The sequence below is a fragment of the Salmo salar genome, chromosome 03 (genome assembly GCF_965601325.2).
Source record: "Salmo salar chromosome 03, fSalSal1, whole genome shotgun sequence".
Classification (NCBI taxonomy): Eukaryota; Metazoa; Chordata; class Actinopteri; order Salmoniformes; family Salmonidae; genus Salmo; species Salmo salar.
In genome coordinates this window covers 31667343-31693854 of record NC_138293.1, presented here as the reverse complement: position 1 = coordinate 31693854, position 26512 = coordinate 31667343, and the positions used below count along the sequence as shown (strand labels likewise).

Sequence of the window (26512 nt, the reverse complement as noted above, 5' to 3'; positions counted from 1 at the left end):
AGGTGACTCACGTGGGAGGGGACAGGGAGGGGACAGGGAGGGGGGGGGGAAGTGTTCGCTGGCTCCTGGAGGTTGAGCAGCATCAAAGCTACTGTACTGTAATGGCTGTCACAGCTGGTTGGTTGGCTAGCTAGTTCGACTCAGCTGACTGCACATGTATGCCACACAGAGAGGCTGCAGGCCTAGTGTTAAGCATATTAACTAGAGCTGGAAGATATGGACAAAAATCCACATTGCAATAAATTGCCTGAATTGGTGCGATAACAAATAGAACAATACGTTTAATAACAATGTGCAGCATTTTGTTTTGTTATTATCCTTTAAAATCTACTACTAGTTTGATTTATTGTAGCCATCAATTCTCCCATTAACGATCACCCATATAGCAAACTTACTTCACTTCAAACATCACATTTCTGGAGTACAGGCTACTTATCGTAATGAACGATATTAGCAAAATGCCTGCGATAAGTGGTCGGTGTGGATTATTTTTGGTTAAAAGTCCAAGCTCTACTGTTAACCACCAATATCACACACACACACTTTCGCTCTCTCTTTGCATCCTAAACCACACACACGCTTCTACATGAAGATTCTAGTATCCACTCAAGTCACTGTGGGCTTTTAAACAAAGACACAAAAGGACTACGGGCCTGGCACATTTGACCGTGAAGGTGAATGGGACAGCGACAACATGTTAGCCATTTTCAGTTTCACATTGACAACGACCTCTGCAACAATAGCTAGCCTCTCTCAGTCCGGGCAGGACAGGACTCACGTTTGGGGAGACAGATAGAGTGTGTGTGTGTGTGTGTGTGTGTGTGTGTTTTGGCCTCTGTTCACGTGCAGTACCAGGCTCCTAAATTTAAAAAGCTCACCTTCACGTTTCTAAGACCTTCATGTCCCTGGAGAACGTTCTAGAAACAAAGACACAGTCAGACAGGCTGTGTGCTAATCATCCCCTGCTTACCCAGAAGCCTTGGTTATATTACTGCCACTTCTCTGTCTCTCTGTTTCTCCCCCAGCTGAACTAGAGGTGGTGTGTCAGTGGTGGGAGAGTGAATGAAAAGCACTTCTTGCTCTCTGGTGGGACTGGGGCTAGTGCTGAGGGTGGGACTGGGCTGAGGATGGGACTGGGGCTAGTGCTAAGGATGGGACTGGGCTGAGGATGGGACTGGGGCTAGTGCTGAGGATGGGACTGGGGCTACTGCTGAGGATGGGACTGGGGCTAGTGCTGAGGCTGGGACTGGGGCTAGTGCTGAGGCTGGGACTGGGGCTAGTGCTGAGGCTGGGACTGGGGCTAGTGCTGAGGCTGGGACTGGGGCTAGTGCTGAGGCTGGGACTGGGGCTAGTGCTGAGGCTGGGACTGGGGCTAGTGCTGAGGCTGGGACTGGGGCTAGTGCTGAGGCTGGGACTGGGGCTAGTGCTGAGGATGGGACTGGGGCTAGTGCTGAGGTTGGGACTGGGGCTAGTGCTGAGGTTGGGACTGGGGCTAGTGCTGAGGTTGGGACTGGGGCTAGTGCTGAGGTTGGGACTGGGGCTAGTGCTGAGGCTGGGGCTAGTGCTGAGGCTGGGGCTAGTGCTGAGGCTGGGGCTAGTGCTGAGGCTGCGACTGGGGCTAGTGCTGAGGCTGCGACTGGGGCTAGTGCTGAGCCTGGGACTGGGGCTAGTGCTGAGGTTGGGGCTAGTGCTGAGGTTGGGACTGGGGCTGAGGCTGGGACTGGGGCTAGTGCTGAGGATGGGACTGGGGCTAGTGCTGAGGATGGGACTGGGGCTGAGGTTGGGACTGGGGCTAGTGCTGAGGATGGGACTGGGGCTAGTGCTGAGGATGGGACTGGGGCTAGTGCTGAGGATGGGACTGGGGCTAGTGCTGAGGATGGGACTGGGGCTAGTGCTGAGGATGGGACTGGGGCTGAGGTTGGGACTGGGGCTAGTGCTGAGGATGGGACTGGGGCTAGTGCTGAGGATGGGACTGGGGCTAGTGCTGAGGATGGGACTGGGCTGAGGCTGTGGCTAGGGCTGAGGTTGAGACAGACTGGGGCTTAGGTTGGGACTAGGGCTGAGGTTGAGACAGACTGGGGCTGAGGTTGGGACTAGGGCTGAGGTTGGGACTAGGGCTGAGGTTGAGACAGACTGGGGCTGAGGTTGGGACTAGGGCTGAGGTTGGGACTAGGGCTGAGGTTGGAACTAGGGCTGAGGTTGGGACTGGGACATGCAAACCCAGCTTGGCAGGCAGGCAGTTACTGTGACAGTCCAGGATGCAGGGTGCCTGGAGGACAGGGCCCGTGCAGCATTTAAATGACCACAATTTACTGAATACATTTAAGAGCTGGGGTTTTATAGTCCCCCAAGCCCCCCTTACATCCCTCTCTCTCTACCCATCCACTCCTCTATCCCTCTCCCTCTCTCCATCCATCCATCCATCCATCCGCCCACACAGGCATTCATGCCTTTCATTGCAATGATAATGGGCCAAAGCTGTAACAGGGCCCATGTCTGAGGGCCATAAGTTGCAACGCTGGCTTTGTGGCCATATCATGCGTGTCGATGGGAGCGGAGTGTGCTGCCACGGTTCAACAAAGACGGAGGGAGAGGAGGGAAAAAACAACCACGCTACAAATGTAAAAAAAGACTGTCCCTACTACCCTTCAGCAGGGCAACTTTGCCCAAAGCATCGCTTCCCTGTTATTCTTACAACACCTCCTGCCAGTATAAACACACAGTCAGGCCTGGTCGGCAAGCCTGGACACGATAGGTGAGGGGTGTTCAAAATGTGTGTGAGCTATACACACACACTACGGTGATATTGGATAGGCAGTTATTGTGTGGTGAGCTTCACTTCCTACTTACCTTGTCAATACTTGTTCCCAGAGCCTTATATCTGCCTATCACTACCTTCCTGCATGGAATATGGACTGTTACGCTCACCTCGCCTGTCAAAGTTCACAGTTAATGACAACCGGGAAAGAATGGGCCCGTCCTAGACCATCTGCAGGGCATTATAACAAGAGGACAATAGTCTGTTTCTACACTGGGGATGCGGAGAGGTGAGGTGCTGCAGGGTTGACTTTGAGCACCTGCAGGGTAGGCCGAGATATAAGTTACAATGGTATTGCATGGCATTAAGCTGCACCCATGTAGGCTAACGCCATTCTCTAATACAAATAGATATTGTAGGCTTTGGAATGACACGCAGAGAGGTGTACACCAATGCACAAGTGTACATTAGGTGCAACAGTTCCTTCCTTGAATTCCGTCCCCAGAAATGGCACAAAATGCACAAGAGCGTGAAGTGTGCACAATGATGAAGACAAGGTACACGGCTTTTTCGCTCTTACCAACTTCAAGAGCCGCCTATTAAAATCAGGCCACCGATTCGGAGCATGTGTCAACATAAGGCCTGGTGTAATAACATCCACACATCTCTCACACCTCAACAGCGCCTCATAAACATCATTGAACAAAGTGGCTTTTTACCTGCGTAAAACCGCAACAGAGAGCCAAGCTCGGTGTTCATCCCTTCCTCCTGCACGCGCCACGGGTCCTTAAATCCCAGTTTAAAGAGAAAGTCATTCTGGATCTGGAGAGGCCTCTCGTCTTGCCCGAGCCTCCTGGCAGCTTCACCGTGGAGCTGAACGTAAAGCGTGGGACTGGTGTCACCTGCCGTGTCTCTATCCTGATCAGTCGCCCCCGACCCCGTTCTCAAACCGCCTTGCCGATCGTCAGGTTCTTGGATGTCAGGCCTATTATCCCTCAAACAGGCCCGGGACAACGAGCTACTGCTGGGTGGCAGGCTGCCCAGACTGAGGAGTTTGAGTCTGTCACCTGCCCCCATATCGTTTGTCACGTCATTTAAATGCACGCCGTTGCTAAACTTGTAGTTGGCAGAGACAGTGTTGCCATTGGGGAGAATGGGGTCAACGTTTGCGGTAGGACAGTCGAGCTCTAGTTCGTCTGAGGAGCTTCCATAGGTTTCGTGGCCCTCCATGGCTCTATCAAAAGTAGGGCTCAGGATGGATGCGTCTGTGCCCAGGATCATGTCGTCACTGAGGGAGTCCCGGTGCTCACTGAGCCGGACCCCGGAGCTGCTGAGGTCATCGAATGCACTGCTGCTCTCCACGTCTGAACCAGAATTGAGCCCGTAGCTGTCCAGTCCGTTCAGCCTCTGTTCTGAATCATAATCGTTAGGAGTATCCAGGTTAGAATTCAGCTCCGACGAGTTAGTTATATTATCTTGCGACTCTGAGTCTGGAGTAAAAAGTTTTGCATCTAAATCCTGTTGCTTTTGCCTCTCATCGCCTTTCTCCATAAGCAGCAGCCTCAGCCTGTCACCTGGCTGGTCCGATAGGCCGCCACTGACTTCTGGGGGTCCCGAATGGTTGCGCTTGATACTTCCATCTTCATTTAGTTTAGACTGGGCGTCATTATATGTATACTTCACGTTACAGTTGCCGTTTTGATCAGTCTTTAAGTTGTCTTTACAAAATATACGCAATACAGTGCTCGACTTACTGCAGAGTTTGCTCATACGGAGCGCCATCTCGCCGGCTGTCGTATCCATCGTGCACACAACCGGCCTAGGATATGAAGGCGACGTGAGTTTATCGTGGACATGTATGGATCCCCTGTGAAGATCCCCTCGCACCCACTCTCTATCTGAAGGCTGTAGTTGCATGTTTTGCCGATGCCTCAACAACGTCTTCCTATCCAGACTCCGAGTATGCAGAGACGCAGAGGAGATGGCCGAGTTCATCTTGGCGCCGAAGGCGGCAGTGACAGCTGAGGTGGCAGTGGTTGCAGAGAGGTTCCTCTTCAGCCTCCTCCGTCTCAACAGGAGCGAGTTGGAGTTACTGGATAAACTCCGGCCATTCGTAGATGTGCTTCCATTACTTTTATTCGAAGCACTAGACCCCAACGCAGCCTGGGAATTTCTAATATCTAGACGAGAGGCTGCCACATTTCCACCGCCATCATCCACTGGCGTCCCCTGGGCGACAGACAGTCCACTAGGCTTCTTAAACTTATTCGCACTTACATCTGCCGAGCCTTTATCAACGACAGTCCGCGCACTTTCCATTTTGGCAAATGAAAAGTACACTAAATCTCCGTGCGTACTTCGCTTAACATCAGCCTTCTACATAAAAAAAAGCGCGTCAATATGAGCACAATACAGTAAATATCCGCCGGTTGGGCGGTGTACTTATCCCGCTCTTCATTCACTTATTTGCCTTCGTGCTCCAGTTGGAATCTCCCCTGCTGTAGCCGAAAACATTTTTACCAAGGAAATCCGCTAAAAGAGCCTGGACTCGAAGTTAGAGATCGGTACAAGGACGGAGACGAAACTGTGTGTCTCATTTACACTGAATACTATGGTAGAATATGAAATGAACGTCGGGAGACCTCTTACGCAAATACAGAACGATATATATTCATGATGTGACAAATGGGGCGCAACACGGTATTGCCTTCTGGGAAATGTATTTTAAAATGTAAGGATTTCATGTTGAAATACCGAAGTAAAAACTACATTTCCCAAATGAAGTGAATACCCACAGCAGACAATGTTCAGAATGGTGTAAATAGATATGTAATACACAGAAATACAGCTCCTGTTTGGTAGAGAGCCTTATCATTTTTAAGCAAAGGGCAACATTTCTGCTGTGCCTTCAGAACGTATTAATCATACCCCTTGACTTATTCCACATTTTGTGTTACAGACTGAATTAAAAAATAGATATATATTTTTACCCATCTACACACAATACCCCATAAAGACAAATTGAAAACATGTTTTTAGAATGTTTGCAAATTTATTTAGAAAGAAATACAGAAATCTAATTGACATAATTATTCACACCCCTGAGTCTCTAAGAGCTTTCCACACCTAGATTGTGCAACATTTGCCGATTATTCTTTTCAAACTTCTTCAGCACTGTCAAATTGGTTGTTGATCACTGCTAGACAACTATGTTCAGGTCTTGCTTTTCAAGTAGATTTAAGTTAAAACTGTGTCTCAGCCACTCAGGAACATTCACTGTCATCTTGGTAATCAACTCCAGTGTAGATTTGGCCTTGTGTTTTAGGTTATTTTCCTGCTGAAAGGTGAACTCATTTCCCAGTGTCTGGTGGGAAGTGGACAGAACCAGGTTTTCCGCTAGGATTTTGACTGTGCTTAGCTCCATTCCATTTCTTTTTTATCCTGAAAATCTCCCTAGTCCTTAACGATTGCAAGCAGACCCATAACATGATATAGCCACCACTATGTTTGAAAATATGGAGAGTGGTACTCAGTAATGTGCTGTACTTGATTTACCCCAAACATAACACTTTATTCAGGACAAAAAGTGAATTGCTTTGCCACATGTTTTGCAGTATTCCTTAAGTGTCTGTTTGCAACAAGGAGGCATGTTTTGGAACATTTCTATTCTGTACAGATTACAATGTTATTGATCCATCCTCAGTTTTCTCCTATCATAGCCATTAAACTCTGTAACTGTTTTAAATTTACCATTGGCCTCAGTGAAATCCCTGAGTGGTTTCCTTCCTCTCCGGCAACTGAGTTAGGAAGGACACCTGTATCTTTGTAGTGACTGGGTGTATTGATATACCATCCAAAGTGTAATTAATAACTTCACCATGCTCAAAGGGATATTCAATGTCTGCTTTTTTTTAATTTTATTTTGACCAATCTTCCAATAGTTGCCCTTCTTTGCGAGGCATTGGAAAACCTCCCGGTCTTTGTGGTTGAAACTGTTTCAAATTCACTGCTCGACTGAGGGACGTTACAGATAATTGTATGTGTGGGGTACAGAGGTGAGGTAGTCATTCAAAAATCATGTCAAACACTATTATTGCACATTTTTACTCCTAAGCTAATTTAGGCTTGCCATAACAAAGGGATTGAATACTTATTGACTCAAGACCTTTATTTTTTACAAATCAATAAAAAAAAATGAAGTTTAAACTATTCCACTTTGACATTATGGGGTATTGTGTAGACCAGTGATATTTTTTTCTCTCTCAATTCAATCCATTTAAAATGCAGGCTGTAAACAACAAAATGTGAAAAAAGTCAAGGGTTGTGAATTCCATCGGAAGGCACTATATATGCAACAACCTTTATGCACTGCCCATGTCCTTAGTGAATATCCCTCTTGCGGGGTTGTTTGATAGCTCGGACTGAACCTTCTGACTATGCAGGAAATTAAGTTACTGTACCTGGAAAATAAACTTGTCAAGTGTATCAAGCATAAAACCATTCTAAAGCCTATATCAAAATGTTACAATAGGAGACGGAACATGTATTTCCCAACACTAATACAAATATATTAAATCTAGCAGCCGTTTTATTAGGATTTGTGCTTGCATCAAATACCATGGGAAAATAACCTTAGTCTTCTTGACCAGTGATGACCATCAACTTCAGTTGAGCACCATCTCTTCAGGACGCCATTTCACAAGGCCACAACTACTGGCCGACTTGCTGTCCTCAAGGATATTCTATTGTCCTCTTCTGCCACCTAGTGAAGCTTCCGCTGAGTATATTGACAATAATCCTGGTCCCAATCATGATCTGGGGACCCACAGGGTGTGCAGGCATTTACTGAAGCTCAGTACAAACACTCCTTATTCTAATGAAGTCATTCAATTAATCATTTAGTACACTTGACTGTACACTGTTCCCAATGCTACCCCAGAACCTTAAAGAGATTATTCGGTACATTTGTATCCTTTCTTTGCCAATAGTTCTAAAAGTAGCGCTCGCAAGCCAAAAGTGGCCCCTGAATATTGCATATTACGTCACATATGTGCGCCACGTCATTGCGCTCGCTCTCACTCTGTTGTGTGTGCATCTTGCTAGCCGTCACTCAAAAGGGCCAGGGGCTGAAGCTCACTGGCTAGAACTTGAATTGCTAGGGGGCTGGCCTACATTGGGGGAAAATGTAGGGAAAAATGGCACAGCACAGCTTCCAGAAAAACAGTTGCTTTCAAACTCGGGATTTCATGGCAAATTGAAGTAAACAGTAATTCTGCTCAAATGTTATGCATGTATGAACTACACTGACACATCCAGCCTAAAATACTTATTTGCTGAAGTTTCGTAGCATTTTTTTGAACCTATACCCATTGTTAGTAGGTTACAGTGTAACAACTAGACTGAGTAATAAAACAGTTTGACTTACTTGATTTAAACCCTTGGCTCCTATAAGGTGCAGAGGCCGTGGAATAACGTCTTCCATCACTCTGATCGGGTCATGTCTTTCCAGGTCACACCAGTGCTGCTCTCGGTGACCTATGCCTGAACGTCTCGGCAACTGTTTGAGTCCCGGAGTTTGACTGAAACAATTGACACCAGTCAAAAAGGTGATTGCTAGAAAAATCCTTTTAATAAAGATTTATTGGACAGACACAAATCAGTCTACCTGTAGCATGCATTGTCCACCTGTGCAAAGTAAAGCATGACAGAGGGTAGGCTATGGGAGACTCCTGTAGTTCTGTACATAGGATTTATTATACATTACTCTACTGGTGAAACAAAGGACCTTTAAGTATACTCAATACTTATTTCTGAGATGTTTAAATAGGTCAGTGTGAACACTTGCATGTCATGGAAGTATTAAAAAGACAGATTTGTCAATGGGGTGGCCAGGGCCATTATAGCCAAGTGATTGTTATACCATGTCAAAATTGACTTTTTAGATTGACGAAAACAGTTTGAATGGTTTGAAATGAGATATTCAAATCTAATATGAAACCCAAAAACAACAAGTGGCACATCCAGACTATTCGGGATCAGGAGCGTCACTAACCCATAAACCAAGAGGATAACCCATAGAATTACATAGTGATTTATACGATCTCTGTGGGATAACCTCTTCAATGAGAGACTGAAGAGGTTGTAATCAATGTAAAGATCCCAAAAGCATAAATGAGATACCGACACAAAATATGCTTTGAGATTAAAGGGGATGGAATGAAAGCCAAAGTAGTAAGGCTACATAAGCATTTTACTCAAATCACATTAGCTACAATTCCTGGGCAGCCATAGACCCAATAGCCTCTGATGGTAATATTGCCATGGTTTGAGAAAATATACGTCAAATAAATGATCGTACAAAGACTGCAACATACATAATTATGTTTAATAGAGACATGGTGGTCATTCACATGGCAAATGGAAAGGAATCTATATTTCCAAATTGGAGAAAAAAAAAAAAAGCTCATTTTCAAATTACTTAATTCTCTCCACGTACATGTAACAGAAAACAGTTTATTGCGGAATTTATATTCCTCAATTCCAACATGACACCATCCTCATGCTATGCGGCGATTTGTCAATAGACAAATGGAGAAGGGCCTCCTCAAAGTATTGATCAAAAGCTTTAAGATTCTACAAAATGCCCAAAACGTGTTGGGGGAAAACATGTGGGTGGCATGATGCTGGAATCAAAAAGGTAGCTGGTTTGAGCAGAAAACATAACCCTATCATCTTCTGAAGGTTTTACTTCCTTAAGGTACCCCAATGAAAATTAGGATAAACACACAGGGACAATATTGTAAATGAGAATAACCGGTGTAATAAATTAAGCAATATGTGGAACATAAATGCTTCAAACTAATATAACCTCGCTGATAACCAAATGTGCAATACCTTCTGTTCCAGAATGTTTTTGCAAATTTCATTGGGGCATCTTCTCACAGAACTACAAAGACGTTCAAAATGACAGAGAATGTCTTTTTGTTCGTACATTTTCCTATGCAGGTACATGGCCAGTCTGGCCCTTCACCATAACTAATCTGTGTCTTATGACAAGCAAACGTTTTCATATAGAAATTTTAAGAGTAAAGCATATTGGGTACCATTTAAAAACAACTCAAACAGTGGCCAATTAGAATCCAATCCCGATATGCCCATTGGGGCCTTCCGTAAAATCACAACAGAAAAACTGAAATGAAGTTGAGGGCCATTTACAAGAAAAGTAAAAAAAGAATACTCTGGGATTTAAACATTCACAGTAAGAAAACGAGAACAACAAAAAAAATTAAACAGGGTTTTCATACAGTTTGCACAGAGGCAGAAAGAATATTGCTTGTTCTTAAATAGACACAGGAAGAAAAAAATGACAAATTCCCCCCCAAAAAACAGAACCAAGTAAGTGCATGGCACTCACATCAGCAGAGTTCATTAAACATAAGAATGCAAAACATGAGAGAAAAGCTTGATTCTCAACAATAAATAATAAAAACCATAAAGTATTCCTGAATGGCAAACCAAGGGTCTCTGTTCTAAATGGCATCCTATTCCCCATTTAGTGCACTACTTTTGACCAGGACCCATATGGCTCTGGTCAAAGATAGTGCACTTTACAGATTCTCTCCTCTCGGAGGAAGTCTATATTCAAACGTCAGAGGCCTGTGACATCCCCTGAAGCCACAACTCAGTTTAAAATCAAAAGCACCACTTTTAAAAACAAAACTAAAATGATATAAAAAGCTGTTCAACCTTAACACATATATACAGTTAGTGCATTATCTGCCAGCTGCATTTTTCATTGAATTTACCCTTTTAAGATCCCAACATGAAATGGACAATATTGAAGCGTGATTCTCTTGTTACTTTCATGTCTGTATAAACACAATGTTTATTTGGAGAGTGTAAACAACAACAAAAAATTGTCTGCACTCTCAAATTCACAGTTAGCAATAGACAACATTGTCAGTAACAGCAGGAACTGAACTGCCCATGTCGGGGAGAAGTAGAGGTGGGATTACATGATAATGACACCGGGTGAGCCCCAGAGGGCGCTATAACCCAAGAAGAGCAGAGGAAAAATATTGCACATAATTCTGGAGTGTCATATGGATCCCCCACTTCTTTTTCTCTTTCACCATTCAAACACTACAGGTGACTCTACAAACAACACTAGGTTCATCTTAGCCAAGCCAGGATAACATTCTCCAAGTGGTTGAAGTCCATCTCTCCCAAGGTCCACGGGTAGACGGGTTAAAACTGTCCTTTCTGATGAAGAGAGAGTGAGGAAGTGGAGGCTCCTCTCACCAAGAGCAACAGATCAATCACAGCCAAGAATGACACCGTGAGGGAGGGGCACAGGTGTCATCACAGCCAGTCAATGATCTAGAGATGGCAGGTGTCCAATCCCAACCAGCCCATCCCACTACCATCATCCCCAAAGCACGGAGGTGCCTTCCTGAGCGTTCATCACTAGGGTGTGGGACCAGCTAGTCAGTTACACAGAAAGAAAAGATGTTAAGAAGATTGGTGGGAATTGGGGGGTTAGATTATGTGCTACTAAATCAGGTGTCCATCTACTGTTTGTCTCTGGAGGGGAAGCTACCGACCAACTCAGTTGCAGGGTATCGAAAGGCATTTCAGATCAGAAGACATGGCCTTATTGTAGAAATGGGCACCATTTACTGTCCAGCACTTATGGTTCTCAGTGGAAAACAGCCAGTCTGTCTAGCGTTCCAATCAGACAGTGATGGTCTATGGTCTGTGAAACCTGAGGGAGAAAGGAGCAGAAAATACTGCCATTTGTACAGATTCCAAAAGGTCAAATATTGCAATTCCATTATTATAGATATGCTATAAACATATATCAAGTATTTACATGTTTGTACAGCCATTGCCTTCCACCATGACATTCAGGGGTGTGTTCATGCTTACAAATGCATAGCATTAAAACACGCTAACGCACATCTCTTTACCTGGTTAAATGGCGACTTGACTCATGCACTTCCATCTCGTTGCTCTTGAAATCGTTGAGTTCCTTCCGTATGGCTGCCTATAAGGGACAAACAGAGAGGCGGAAACAAAGGGTTAGTGCCAAGACGAAAAGAAAGTTACGCAGTCTTGCTTCGTGTCCTTTTAGAGACACTTTATACATAATTTACTCGCTTCTTAAGGTCAAGAGTGAATAAACTAAATTCTCTCCACTAAACACTCTTCTCTCTCCTTTCGCCACCCCTTCCCCTCCCACTGGTTTGAGAAAGGGAGCAACAGGAAAGTGCAAGCTAGGCATACTTTAGACGGTGCATCTTTACATCGTGGGAGAACGTGTTATGCAAATTGTCTGCATTATCTTGTCATCCTAAAGTCTGCGACCGGTGTGCTCACATTACACCAGTTTGCTCTCATCGTGACCCCTCTACACCCCTCCCCATCCTGCGATTTCCAGCTGTGTCGTGGCATCATTACCCCTCCTACTGTGTGGCTGGGTTAGCTTAAGTTGCTGCATCAAGCTGATGAGATTTCAACATTTACAAGGGTGAATAATGACATCTTACAAAATAACTAAAATCATTCTCGTCATCTTCCCCTTCTTTTAATCTTTTGAGATAACACCGGAGGCACCTTCTTTAAGTTTTGCATTGTGCAACCAGTACTTTGTCTCTGATTAGATGCTATAAATCCCTAAAATGATCTTGTCCCAAAAGACGACTCAATCTTCCAGGAACGACATAGGTGACTCAGTCGGGGCTTTTGGATAATCCCCCTGACATGTTCCGACACAGGCCGGTGATGTCACAGACAAGTCTAATTAACAGGATGACACAGGGGAACATCTCGTCATCTCATCCCCTGAGCAGTGTAGGATGCTACTGAACTGAAAACAGGAAGACATAAAAGCCCTGACCTCTGGTAACTTAAGGCGCGAGGAATGTAATATAATGTCAATGGAGCGTGTGCAGTTAAGGGCGAGGGGTCCTGCGGCACCGTCTGTCCTTCCCCTCGTTACCATCTTTCGTAACGCCGGGGAACATTGTGTAACGGAAGGCAGAGTTAGCCAACTTCGGTTTTTTTCCCCGCCCAAAATGGTCCTCAGGTGTTGACCCCGTATGCTCGGATCCCAGCGCTGCTGCTCAAGTCACAGGGATAACTGAGGGAGAGAACGGCTCACTCTTCTCAGAACTACAGAGCTCATTAAAAGTCAGAACCATGTGCTGACAGCCGGCGTACGGCGGATTGCTCGGGGGTGTTGACTCTCGGAATGGTGGGGGGGGGGGGGGGGGAGAGGCAACGAAGACATCTGAACGAATAAACAACAGCACTGGAAGTGCTGTGAGGAGAGGAGCACACATCTCCTGGCATTGAACTTCTGCATTATGCTTTTCTTTGAGTTCTGTACTGAAGGATGGAGAGGGATTGATCCAGGGCAGTCTGCTGAGAGAGGCTATAACAGCAGAGGGAAAGTACAACAATACGGACCTACAGGCTTTGAACCTTTGTTTGGACCTAAATAATAGATATAGAGGAATAGATGGGAAGATCCACATTGTGAGGCTGAAAATGTTAATGTGCTCCCCAGGGCTGTGCATGTGTACAGTAGGTATACATGGTTTTCTCTGCAGCATCTACCGACTTTAAATAAGCTATATACACACACACACACAAACAACTCATAAATGGTACACAACCTCAAAGGCCATTTGATGCTAAATGACAATGCCTAACAAAGCGCTGAGTAAATATCTCTCAACCCACCCATCCACTCATCCAGCCCCACCGCTACTTGCCTTGTCGGCTGCTGTGAGGCGTGTCCAGGGTTTGTCTGCCCGTCGGTCGTGTTCCGGGGCGTCAGACACCTCTACGTAGTCACTGAAGCGGATCAGGATCTTCGCCCGTCTCAGCTCCTCCACCGTGGGCCTCTGACTCAGCTGGAACGAGAGAGAGGAGCAGTCACTATCTGGGACCGTTCGCAACAGACATTTCAGAGTAGGAACCCTGATTCTAGGATCAGGTCCCACCTGTTCATATACTATATCAACTGATCCTAGATCTGTACTTTATCTTTCCAACTTCGATGCGGCTTTGTTTCTGAAACGACCTAGTTATACTGTACTCCACATGATAGAGTAGTGCGTTGGGAGTATAGCCTGCACAGAGCAAAGACCACTACGTCAACCTTTGACCAGGAGGCGGCAAATCGGGCCTGAAGGCTACTGAACTGAAGGTAACCTAAACACCAACAGAGCGTGGTTTCTAAAACCACCAAGTTATACCGATCGATCAGACTAGTGAATTTGGCGTGACTAAATACAAGTCTCTGGGGCTACATTACTACATCTGGTCGTGATAAAAGGGCTTCTTTTTTTTACAACGAGAATGAAAGACTAGTAGTTGTGTATGAGTTCCCGATCATTACGGTATGCTCACGAAACGGCAGGAAGTACAGAACCGTATAGCTGCTACAGCCAATCCCTGGGACGACTGCAAGGTGTTTGTAGAGACAGCAGGTGCAGGAGACAGTGCTGCTATGCAATTTAAGGTGATGGGAACATGCCCAACACCTCACTGTGGGGGCAGAGAGAATCTGGCTTGGGTCACTGATAGGCCAAGGGCACCGAAGACACGATCGTCTCCTGGGGTGACCTTGGATATAGAGTGCTGTGACACCTTTCTCTCCTCTCACCCTGAGTGAGTCATTTTTGTGCTTTTTTTGTTTTGCTGTGTGAATGTTCTGTCACATCCCAACACCTTAGAGAACAACAGGGAGCGTTGGCAGTTGGCACGCTGTCGCGCACAGGGGTTATGCAGCATTTTCCTAAACCTATTTAGGATTGAACTGCCAATTCTACCGTTTTTGGACACCCCCTTTCTTTCCTTCTCCCGCCTTACCTTTCGCGTTAGTCGTCGTTTTATCTCCCTCTTCTCCTCCAACTCCTCCTGCTCGTTGCGCGCTGTGGGAAACACAAGGGAGCAGAGGTTAGTCTGTCTCAGGGCACAAATGGTGGTGAGTGGGCTGAGGTGCTTAGACAACATTTGAACACTACTGGAAGGAGAATAAACACCTCATTTGCATAATGTAGCTGATTAAAAATCCAGCAGCAGCACAAACGCACTTAATATTCAACGTCGCTGAATTTCTCAAAGCCTTAAATTGTTTATCGTTGCCTCTTTGTAATGTCGGACTATTTGCATGGCAGAAATGGAGGAAGGGAAACGCCGTCTCCCTATCCATCATTCCCACATGGCTCGTTCTTCCACGTTCATTAACATGGGGTTGGTTGGCTCGTTTAAAGTTACATTAAAATAACAAATCGCTTGCTTCTAGGGAACGTCGGGACTATTCAGACCAAAAATCACATCCAGTTTTGCTCAGAAGAAAGAAATACTCCCATCTCACTAGAGATTCCCCTTAGCCTGTTCCATGGATGCTCTCCAAACTACCAGACAAGCACTCTCCAGCTTTAGAGGGAAGGAGTTAAAAGCAAAAGGAGGCAGAGGACCGAACACATATTAGACTAGCTCATCTAAAAACGCACCAGAGAGTTCCGTGTTAAATATGTAACGATGCCACGGTTCTTTTGGTTTGGCGCGCCAGTCCCAACAGAACGTTCAAAGACGTGCCCCATTTCTCTAACCTAGGCAGCGTTGTGGGGGAGACTTCCGTTCCTGGAGTCTTACAGTTGCACCCCGCGGTTTCCTCTTCTCTACGTTTTTCTTCTCCTTACACACATAGCCAATCACAGCGCGACCTCTAGGGGAACAAGGCACTGGGTATTAAACAGGTCTCCATCGCCTGCGTCTCTGATATGGAGTGTGCGTTTGAGCTGAGAAACTAGCCTCTCTGGGCTAGCTAGAATCCGGAGGGAACCACACTGCCTTGCCTTCCTCAGATGCAGGAGAGAGAGAAGGCAAGATGTATGCCACTGGCTCTGGGATAAGTAGGCCTCTGAAATAACCAGGGTAACTGTGGTTCGAGATGGCTTGCGTAAAATACTTATTAAACGTGGAATAATATGTTACAAATCGGGTCGTCAAGTAGTCACTGGGAATAGTAGTAAACGGGAGAACATTAGTGTGGTTTCATAAAGTGGTGATCAGCAAATGGCTGCTGTCCTGTTAATATATATATATATATATATATATATATATATATATATATATATAAAATGATGGTATGTTAGAATGATAAGGAGTAGAGGTACATACAGTACTCACGTTTCAGGATATTCCGCTGTTCCAGCTCCTCAGCACTGGGCCTCTGACTCAACCGCCTGCACAAAAACACAACCAAAACATACACGGTCAAATCAACCCCACAGCAAACACGGTCCACGGCAACCTCCAACTAACATGATAAACAAAAGCAAACTTTGGCAACTAGCCTAATCTCTACAGACAACCGTAAGAATCAAGTCAAATTACCATTCTAAAGAAACACATGCAAACATTAATAAATTCCCCCTCAATTTAGCAGCTCACTATTTCTGTGCGTGTCGTTTCAGGACAAGTCCTAAAATCACGAGCCAAATCACGAGGAAAATTGTCAGTTTCTCTTCCTACACGTCTAGCCAGTTAGTCACTCCCCTGCTGTCACTTCTCCTTTAACGGACTCCATCCTGCCAGTGTAATCTAAGTGACCGTTTGAGTGACAGCTTGAGTGCCAGGCAGCACCAGTGTCAACTATGGCCGAGTTGGCACGCCAGGACTGGTGGCATCTCAGTCAGTACAGAAATCTACACCCATTATCTGCCAGACATGAATAGAAACTGACTGAATTCAAGGCAGTGAGCAGGCCTCTTTCCTTAATCTTCGTATATTTGTTATAGACCAGCACCAGTATTCTCAAGATCATCATGTACATAAAAAGACTCCTTTGCTTCATTGAGATCCTAATGTACTTCCAGATGGATCACCCTCTTTACGACATCTGGTTCACACACACACACACACACACACACCAACCATGACCTCTATTCTCCATCCTAGTTACGTTATCTAGGGAAGTCACTTTGATGGAGAGTGAGTGAGAGCGGAGGAGAGAAGGAAAAAAGGATCTAGGCAGAAAGAAAAAAAATAAGTAGGGAGAATGCAAGAGTTAAGAAAAGAGAGTAAATATATTGAAAACAAATGCCATTCCTAATTTGACTTTACCCTCGTCTTTTATTATGCCTGCAAGGTCTACGAGAGAGATCTCTCGTATCAAATCTCCAATCTTTAACATCAAGTGCTTGACATGACTGGTTGAATACAGTATGACAATTTTTTTTTTTTTATTATTTCACCTTTATTTAACCAGGTAGGCCAGTTGAGAACAAGTTCTCATTTACAACTGCGATCTTTCCAAGATAAAGCAAAGCAGTGTGACAAAAACAACAGAGTTACACACAGGATAAAAAAGAAAATACGTACAGTCAAAAACAAGGTCGTTGAAAATGCTTTTAGATAGGGATCACTTGATTGGTCAATTGCTCAAGGTCCAACCGAAATTTGATTTCCGCTTTTAACCCAACCCTTCCGAAAGACACGCATACAGATGTTGGAGGTGCGAGGGGATGCCACACCGGGCACTGTAATGAGGGGTTAAGTGCCTTGCTCAAGAGCACAACGGTAAGCAATGATATCTAGGATTTGATACCGGCGACCCTTTAAATTCTTTTTTTTTTTGGAATACACTTTGAATAAGTTCTGAACACAGCAGAAGTAGCTATTCGGACTGAAATCGATGTTGGCTAGCTAGAGCTCCTTTTACTGCAGTGGGCTGAATCAAGGTTACAGAGTGTTTCTTGGTAGTCTTAAATCTACTTTGAAACAAAAAGTATGCACCTCACACAATCTTATGGGCTGTAAAAAAAGAACACACCTGTACTATGTCCGATATAGAGTTGAAATGTATTCCATTTTGAGTTTGAATCCCAATATTACCCTTCACACACACACGAAATAACAAAACTGTTTGACATAGAAACACTGGACTTTTGGCGTTTCTTTCTTTTTATAATAACAACAACAACATTCCACCCATAAGTCCATTAGGTAATTTGACTGTAGGAAAGAGCTAAGAGGCTGACAGGCATCTGCTGCTACAATGTCGAGGACCCAGAGATACAGCGAGACGGATTGGCTTGTCTCGTCTCATTCGGCCGCACACGTCCTGGAGAAACAAGACGGTGCCGTGTCCAACATCTGGCTTGCCTACTATTTACTGTGTACTAATCGTACTACATACTACTGTGAACGTACTGTTTAGTAAAAATGCAGTGAGCAACTACCAACACACTAGGTTCATTCACACTCAATGTGTATGAATGACTCAGAATGTGACGCTCGCCATTCGTTTATTTTGGTACAGTGCCTCAATTTATCTGATTATCAGCCATTGTCAAAAGCACTGAAAGGTCTGAAAAGACAATTGCATTCCTCTAGTGTGCAGCGAATTCTACCAGATCAAACGTCACAATTACACTGAACAAAAAAATAAAACGCAACATATTTCAAGGATTTTAATGAGTTACAGTTCATAAGGAAATCAGTAGTAAATTAATTATCCCCTAATCTATGGATTTCACATGATAGAATACAGATAGGTATCTGTGACCAACATATATAAAAATAAAAAAAGTAAAAGAAAAAAAAGGGTAGGGGTTTGGATCAGAAAACCAGTCAGTATGTGGTGTGACCACCATTTGCCTCATGCAGCGCAACACATCTTCACATAGAGTTGATCAGGCTGTTGATTGTGGCCTGCGGAATATTGTTTCACCCCTCTTCAATGGCTGGCCGAAGTTGCTGGACATTGGCGGGAACTGGAACACACTGTGGTACACGTCGATCCACAGCATTCCAAACATGCTCAATGGGTGACATGTCTGGTGTGTATGCAGGCCATTGAAGAACTTGGACATGTTCATCTTCCAGGAGTTGTGTATAGAGTCTTCTGACATGGGGCCATACATTATCATGTTAAAACATTAGGTGATGGCGGCAGATGAATGGCACGACAATGGCCCTCAGGATCTCGTCACGGTATCTCTGTGAATTCAAATTGTAAATCGATAAATTGCAATTGCGTTCATTGTACGTAGCTTATGCCTACCCATTCCATAACCCCACCATGAGCCACTCTGTTCACAGCAAAGTGCTCACCCGCACAACGCCCTACACGCCGTCTGCCCGGTACAGTTGAAACGGGGTGTCATCCGTCAAGAGCACCCTTCTCCAGAGTGCCAGTGGCAATCGAAGGTGAGAATTTGCCCACTGAAGTTGGTTATGAAGCCAAATGGCAGTCCGGTCAAGACCCTGGTGAGGACAACGAGCGTGCAGTTTGTGCAAACACAGTTTTATAAGCTGTTCGGGTGGCTGATCTCAGAAGATCCCGTCGGTGAAGAAGCCAGATGTGTAGGTCCTGGGCTGGCGTGATTACACGTGGTCTGCGGTTGTGAAGCAGGATCGACGTACAGCCAAATTCTCTGGCAACAGCTCTGGGGGACATTCCTGCAATCAGCATGCCAAGTGCACGTTCCCGCAAAACTTGAGACATCTGTAGCATTGTGTTGTTTGACAAAACTGCACATTTTAAAGTGGCCTTTTATTGTCCCCAGGACAAGGTGCACCTGTCTAATGGTCATGCTGTTTAATCAGCTTCATGATATACCACACCTGTCAGGTGGATGGATTATCTTGGCAAAGGAGAATTGCTAATTAACATGGATGTAAACAAATTGGTGCACAACATTTGAGAGAAATATGCTTTTTGTGCATATGGAATATTTCGGGGATATTTTATTTCAGCTCATGAAACCGACACTTTACATGTTGTGTTTATATTTCTGTTCAGTATAGTATAACATTTTGGCATTTTTTTTCTTCACATAACACGGTATTTTCGCATACCCAAATTGCCTACCATTTCAGAACATACGTTCCGGTATTCGGACACGGCTAGCTAGTGACTGCCGGACGTCTCCGCTTCTTAGCATTCTGCTCCAAGCGTCAGCATTCTGCTGATCCACACACACACGCTGACCTCAACCCAACCTCAGACAGTCTGACCTCTGCGCTTGTCCCAAACCATCAATATTCATCTTCGTCATCATCCTCATTGTTATACAATGCAGTGCCCTGTGCATAGCCATAATCAATGATATAACATAAGGAATAACAATAGGCAGGGGAGAAAGTAACGAATTACAAATACAATAGTTAATGTAATTGAGAAGGTATTCCGAGCACTTTTACCTTGAGTATTCTTTTTCAAAGTCCATTTTATTTAAACGCACCCACACAGCGCATTCATAAAGTATTCAGACTCCTTCCCCTTTTCCACATTGTTACTTTACAGCCTTGTTCTAAAATTGCTTTAAAAAAAATTATTCCCCCTCAATCTACAAACAATACCCAACAATGCCAAAATAAAAAAACAGAAATACCTTATTTAGATAAGAATGTAGAGGCTTTACTATGAGACTCGAAATTGAGCTCAGGTGCATCCTGTTTCCATTGATCATCGAGATGTTTCTACAACTTAATTGAATTTACCACAGGTGGACACCAATCGAAAGGACATGATTTGGAAAGGCACAAACTTGTCTATATAAGGTCCCTCAGTTGACAGTGCATGTCGGAGCAAAAACCAAGCCATGAGGTCAAAGGAATTGTCAAAAGAGCTCCGAGACAGGATTGTGTCAAGGCACAGATCTGGGGAAGGGTACCAAAAAAAATTCTGCAGCATTGAAAGTCCCCAAGAACACAGTGAGTAGCTCTATGATTCTTAAAAACGGAAGAAGTTTGGAACCACCAAGACTCATCCTAGAGCTGGCCGCCCGGCCAAACTGAGCAATTGGGGGAGAAGGGCCTTGGTAAGGGAGGTGACCAAGAACCTGATGGTCACTGACAGAGCTTCTGTCGAGATGGGAGAACCTTTCAGAAGGACAACCATCAATCAGGCCTTTATGGTAGAGTGGCCTGACGGAAGCCACTCCTCAGTAAAAAGGCACATGACAGCCCGCTTGGAGTTCACCAAAAGGCACCTTAAGGACTCTGACCATAAAACAGATTCTCTGGGCTGATGAAACCAAGATTCAACTCTTGGCCTGAATGCCAAGCGTCACGTCTGGAGGAAACCTGGCACCATCCCTACGGTGAAGCATGGCGGTGGCAGCATCATACTGTGGGGATGTTTTTCAGCGGCAGGGACTGGGAGACTAGTCAGGATCGATGGAAAGATGAATGGAGGAAAGTACAGAGAGATCCTTGATGAAAACCTGCTCCAATACACTCAGGACCTAAGACTTAGGCGACGGTTCACCTTCCAACAGGACAACGACCTTAAGCACACAGCAAAGACAACGCAGGAGTGGCTTCGGGACAAGTCTCTGAATGTCCTTGCCTGGCCCAGCCAGATTCGAACCCCATCGAACATCTCTGGAGAGACCTGAAAAGAGCTGAGCAGCGACGCTCCCCATCCAACCTGACAGAGCTTGAGGGGATCTGCAGGGAGGAATAAGAGAAACTCCCCAAATACAGGTATGCCAAGCTTGTAGCGTCATAACCAAGAAGACGAGGCTGTAATCGCTGCCAACAGTGCTTCAACAAACTATTGAGTAAAGGGTTTGAATACTTATGTAAATGTGATATTTAAAAAAAGAAATGCATACAAAATGTGAAATTCTAAAAACCTGTTTTTGCTTTGTTATTATGGAGTATTGTGTGTAGATTGATGAGGGGGGAAAAAACTAATGTAATCTATTTTAGAATAAGGCTGTAACAAAATGTGGAAAAAGTCAAGGGGTCTGAATACTTTCCGAATGCACCGTATACAAAATAACTATATAGAAAAACAGGTCAAATGAAACTAAGTGCAGTTAGTTTGCAGTCTTTCCAGCTTCAGTTTGAAGTGACTGTGTTAGCTGTGTTGTTGGCTAGTTCCCCTGAACACCAGTGTTCTGATGAGAGCCCATTTTCTATGCCAGTTGAAACCGCAAATCATTAGCTTATTGTTTTGGATGTATCCAAATAAATTTCACTTGAAAACTGCTTAAACAAATGCAAATGCAGCTACTTTATTGTTATTCTGGCTGCACTGTGTGACGTGACTAAGTTAGCCGTAGTTGGCTAGCTAGCAAACAAGGGAAAGGAACATTTCTATTGCCATATTGGCTGGCACATTTTTGAACGAATGCGTCCATAGGTACAGAACAAAAAAGACGACTGGGTCGCGTCTCTGGCAACCGAACCAATAGAACGAACGACCAGCCAGCTTAGGTAGCAACCCTAGATTTGTGTCGGGACTATATCGTGTGGAAGGATGAAATAGTATGAATACATTTATCAAAACAACGTTAATAAAAATATGTAAACCATTATTTGAATATGTTGGTAATGCCCTCAAAGCCGGGGTTTGGAGGATATATTGGCACTGGTGTTAGGCCCGAGATTAAGTCGAGGGTCGGCAAACCGTGCTAATATATCCTCCAAACCTCGGCTTCTCTGGCATCATCACTTAAGTGGAAACATCTAGGAGCAACAACGGCTCAGTCGTAAAGTGGTAGGCCACACAAGCTCACAGAACAGGACTGCCGAGTGCTGAAGCGCATAAAAATAGCCTGTCATCGGTTGCAAAAGTCACTACCGAGTTCCAAACTGCCCCTAGGAGCAATGTCAGCACAATAACTGTTTGTTGGGAGCTTCATGAAATGGGTTTCCCATGGCTGAGAAGCTGCACACAAGCCTAAGATCACCATGTGCAATGCCAAGCATCGGATGGAGTGGTGTAAATCTCACTGCAATTAGACTCTGAAGCAGTAGAAACAAGTTGTTATCTTCACCTGACGCAGTCTGACGGACGAATCTGGGTTTGGCGGATGCCAGGAGAATGCTACTTACCCAAAATGCATAGTGCCAATTGTAATGTTTGGTGGAGGACAAATAATGATTTGGGGCTGTTTTTTCATAGTTCGGGCTAGGCCCCTTAGTTCCAGGGAAGGGAAATCTTAATGCTACAGCATACAATGACATTCTAGATGATTCTATGCTTCCACTTTGTGGCAACAATTTGGAGAAGGCCCTTTCCTGTTTCAGTACGACAATGCCCCCATGCACAAAGCAAGGTCCATACAGAAATATGTATCAAGATTGGTGTGGAAGAACTTGACTGGCTTGCACAGAACCGTGACCTCAACTTTATCGAACACCTTTGGGATGAATTGGAACACCAACTGCGAGCCAGGTCTAATCATCAACATCAGTGCCCGACCTCACTAATGCTCTTGTGGCTGAATAGAAGCAAGTCCCCACAGCAATGTTCCAACATCTAGTGGAAAGCCTTCCCAGAGGAGTGGAGGCTTTTATAGCAGCAAAAAGGGGGGGGGGGGGGGACCAGCTCCATATTAATGCCCATGATTTTGGAATGAGTTGTTAGACGAGCAGATGTCCACATAGTTTGTCATGTGATGTAGAATTTTGTAGGCCATCCATTATAGTAGATCATGAGGGCATGGAAAGTTTGAGAGCCCCTCAGAGCCCCCCACCCAAAAAAGATTGTCAAATTTCACGCATCATGCCAATACAGGGCAATCAAATCGAGCTGTGTATACAAACTGAACGATGACAGTCAGAAGATTTTGAAAAATAACTTGGTTTAGTTCGAGATGTATAGTGAAAGAGAGGAACGGTTTTTATCAAAGCGGTGTGTGTGAAAACAATGGTGACTGACCAGTTCTCCTTCAAGCAGAGGAGAGGTGATGCAATGCAACTCAGGATGGCGAAACATGGCAGCTTCACAAAAAAAAAAAGATATATATATATATATATATATATATATATATATAAATAAAACACTCTGCTTCAAACCTGAGGAAACATTGTAGAGGTAAGATAGTGCCTTCAGAAAGTATTCATAACCCTTGACTTATTCCACATGTTGTTGTTGTTTTACAGACTGAACATCAAAATGTATTAAATTGAGCCAAACACTATCTCATAATGACAGTGAAAACATGTTTTTGCAAATGTACTCCATTTACATAATGCAAGTATTCACACCCGAGTCAATACTTTGTAGAAGCACATTTGGCAGCGATTACAGCTGTGAGTCTTTCTGGGTAAGTCTCTAAGCGCTTTCCACACCTGGATTGTGTAACATTTGCCCATTACTCTTTTCAAAATTCTTGAAGCTCTGTCTAATTGGTTGTTGATCATTGCTAGACAACCTTTTTCAGGTCTTGCAATAAGACTTAAGTAGATTTAAGTCTAAACTAACTCACCACTCAGGAACATTCACTGTCTTCTTGGTAAGACACTTGCGTAGATTTGGCTTTTTATTTTAGGTTATTGTCCGGCTGAAAGGTGAATTCATCTGCCAGTGTCTGGTGGAAAGCAGACAACCACGTTATCTTAGAGAATTTTGGCTGTGCTTACAGTAGCTCCCTTCAGTTTCTATTTTATCCTGAAAATCTCCCGTCCTTCACGATTACAAGCACGCCTATAACATGACGCAGCCACCACTATGCTTGAAAATATGGAGAGTGGTGCTCAGTAATGTAATGTAATGTATTTGCCTGAAACATAACACTTTGTATTCAGGACAAATTTATTTTTGCAGTATTACTTCAGTGTCTTGTTGCAAACAGGATGCATGTCATGGAACATTTTTATTCGGTACAGGCTTAATTTTTTCACTCTGTCATTTACGTCAGATTGTGGAGTAACTACAATGTTGTTGAACCATCCTCAGTTTTCTCCAATCATTGCCATTCATTTATGTAATGGTTTTAAAAAGTTAACATTGGCCTCATGGTGAAATCCCTGAGCGGTTTCCTTCCTCTCCGGCAACTGAGTTAGGAAGGGCGCCTTCATCTTTGTAGTGACTGGGTGTATTGATACACCATCCAAAGTGTAATTAATAACTTCACCATGATCAAAAGGATATTCAATATCTGCTTTTCTATTTTTTACCAATAGTTGCACTTCTTTGCAAGACATTGGAAAACCTCCCTTGTCTTTGTGGTTGAATCGGTGTTTGAAATTCACTGCCTGACTGAGGGACCTTACGGACGTACACTACCGTTCAAAAGTTTGGGGTCACTTAGAAATGTCCTTGTTTTTAAAAGAAAAGCTACATTTTTGTCCATTAAAATAACATCAAATTGATCAGAAATACAGTGTAGACATTGTTAATGTTGTAAATTACTATTGTAGCTGGAAACGGCAGATTTTTAATGGAATATCTACATAGGCGTACAGAGGCCCATTATCAGCAACCATCACTCCTGTGTTCCAATGGCACGATGTGTTAGCTAATCCAAGTTTATCATTTTAAAAGGCTAATTGATCATTAGAAAACCCTTTTGCAATTATGTTAGCACATCTGAAAACGGTTGTGCAGATTAAAGAAGCAATAAAACTGGCCTTCTTTAGACTAGTTGAGTACCTGCAGCATCAGCATTTGTGGGTTCGATTACAGGCTCAAAATGTCCAGAAATAAAGACCTTTCTTCTGAAACTCGTCAGTCTACTCGTTCTGAGAAATGAAGGCTATTCCATGCGAGAAATTGCCAAGGAACGGAATATCTCGTGGTCTACCTGAAGCATAATCTTCACACAATAACAGTGGACGAAAGAGCAAAAGAGGCAGCATTCATCTGATGAAGAGGATTTCTTCTCATCACTGATGCCAAAAAGGTCACAAAGGTACAGGGGAGCTGGATGGGTACTTTTCCTGTATTTCAGACAGGATGGACTTGCTGTATTCCTTTCCATACATAAAAGAAGTTGTCCCTCAAACTGAACACAGGTCAGCCTGCCTCTACCACCTGTAAGCGTCCTTTTAGCCATGTTGGACTGGTCTTCACTGCAAAGCGAGCCAGGATAGACTCGATTCAGTTTGACAATCAGCTCCTGCTGAAACTGAACAGCAAGTTCAGAGAGAAGTGAAAGTGTTAGAACATACTGTAACACCTTGTTTTTGCTCAAGGAACACTACATAACCTAATGCACTCTGTACTAGTGCTCTTCACGTGTCCAACCGAACTCCCGAGACCCGACCAGGTTCAAAATATAAATAACTTTTCCTTTGGTCCGAGTCTGGTCATATTTGATTGTCATCAGGTCTATGTAAGTACAGCTGATAGAGTAGACCCAACCACGGCTCTGCATTGTATATAGCATATTTATTTTAAGCTAAATGAAAACCTAGCCAACATATAAAGACCTGTTACTGAGAAGAGCTGATAATCAATTTCGGGTCTAATCTAGACAGGGTCTTGTTAGAATATCGGTCAGGTCTGAGTGTCATCAGGTCCGGTAGAGTTCAGATCTGATTGTTTTTGGGTCCGGGTCCCCCTCTTTAAATATGAAGTCGGGTCCGGGTCAAATTCTTTGGAGCCGAGAAACACTCTTCTCTGTACATGTAGCCTATATATAGTTGATCAATCTAACGCAACATCTATAGCCCCTTCTGAATTTCAGGGAGGTTTGCTCACAAATGAGTATTTCCATGATGTTCCATTGTCAAATTAGCTCTGGATGCATCATCAAATTCTTTAGGTATGTCCAGTGTGCCCTGGCACTACCCCATTTGGACTGTTGTGAATTTAAGAGTGAGGGAAAGTAGGAGTGATTGAGTGAGGAAATTAGCGTGATTGGGTGATATATTTTATATACATTATTTTGTATTGCTTAAATTCATCAACACATTTTAATTGCTTTGAATGTTTAATTTATTTTCAGTTATTAGTATGGACAAATCCTTCATTTTTTTATATACAGA

At 44.1% G+C, this 26512-nt stretch overlaps 2 protein-coding genes across 5 annotated transcripts in view; both read right to left on the bottom strand.

The window, feature by feature from the left end:
- The window catches only part of LOC106599727 (PH domain leucine-rich repeat protein phosphatase 1), an 85580-nt gene extending 80172 nt beyond the window's left edge, over positions 1–5408 (bottom strand). Inside the window, exon 1 of the mRNA XM_014191031.3 lies at positions 3478–5408. Coding sequence (XP_014046506.2) covers positions 3478–5077 — 1600 coding nt within the window. The 5' untranslated portion in view covers positions 5078–5408. The remainder of the gene's footprint in view (positions 1–3477) is intronic.
- Positions 5409–9122: 3714 nt separating this feature from the next.
- Positions 9123–26512, bottom strand: part of LOC106599725 (phosphatase and actin regulator 1) — an 84166-nt gene continuing 66776 nt past the window's right edge. For 2 of the 4 annotated variants that reach the window (XM_082973431.1, XM_082973429.1), the window contains exons 8-12: positions 15956–16020; positions 14639–14700; positions 13533–13677; positions 11728–11800; positions 9123–11522 (exon numbers count right to left, since the gene is read on the bottom strand). In XM_082973431.1, the coding sequence (XP_082829557.1) occupies positions 11507–11522; positions 11728–11800; positions 13533–13677; positions 14639–14700; positions 15956–16020 (361 nt within the window). In that variant the 3' untranslated portion in view covers positions 9123–11506. The remainder of the gene's footprint in view (positions 11523–11727; positions 11801–13532; positions 13678–14638; positions 14701–15955; positions 16021–26512) is intronic. The other 2 variants (XM_082973432.1, XM_082973430.1) reach the window with 1 other exon arrangement.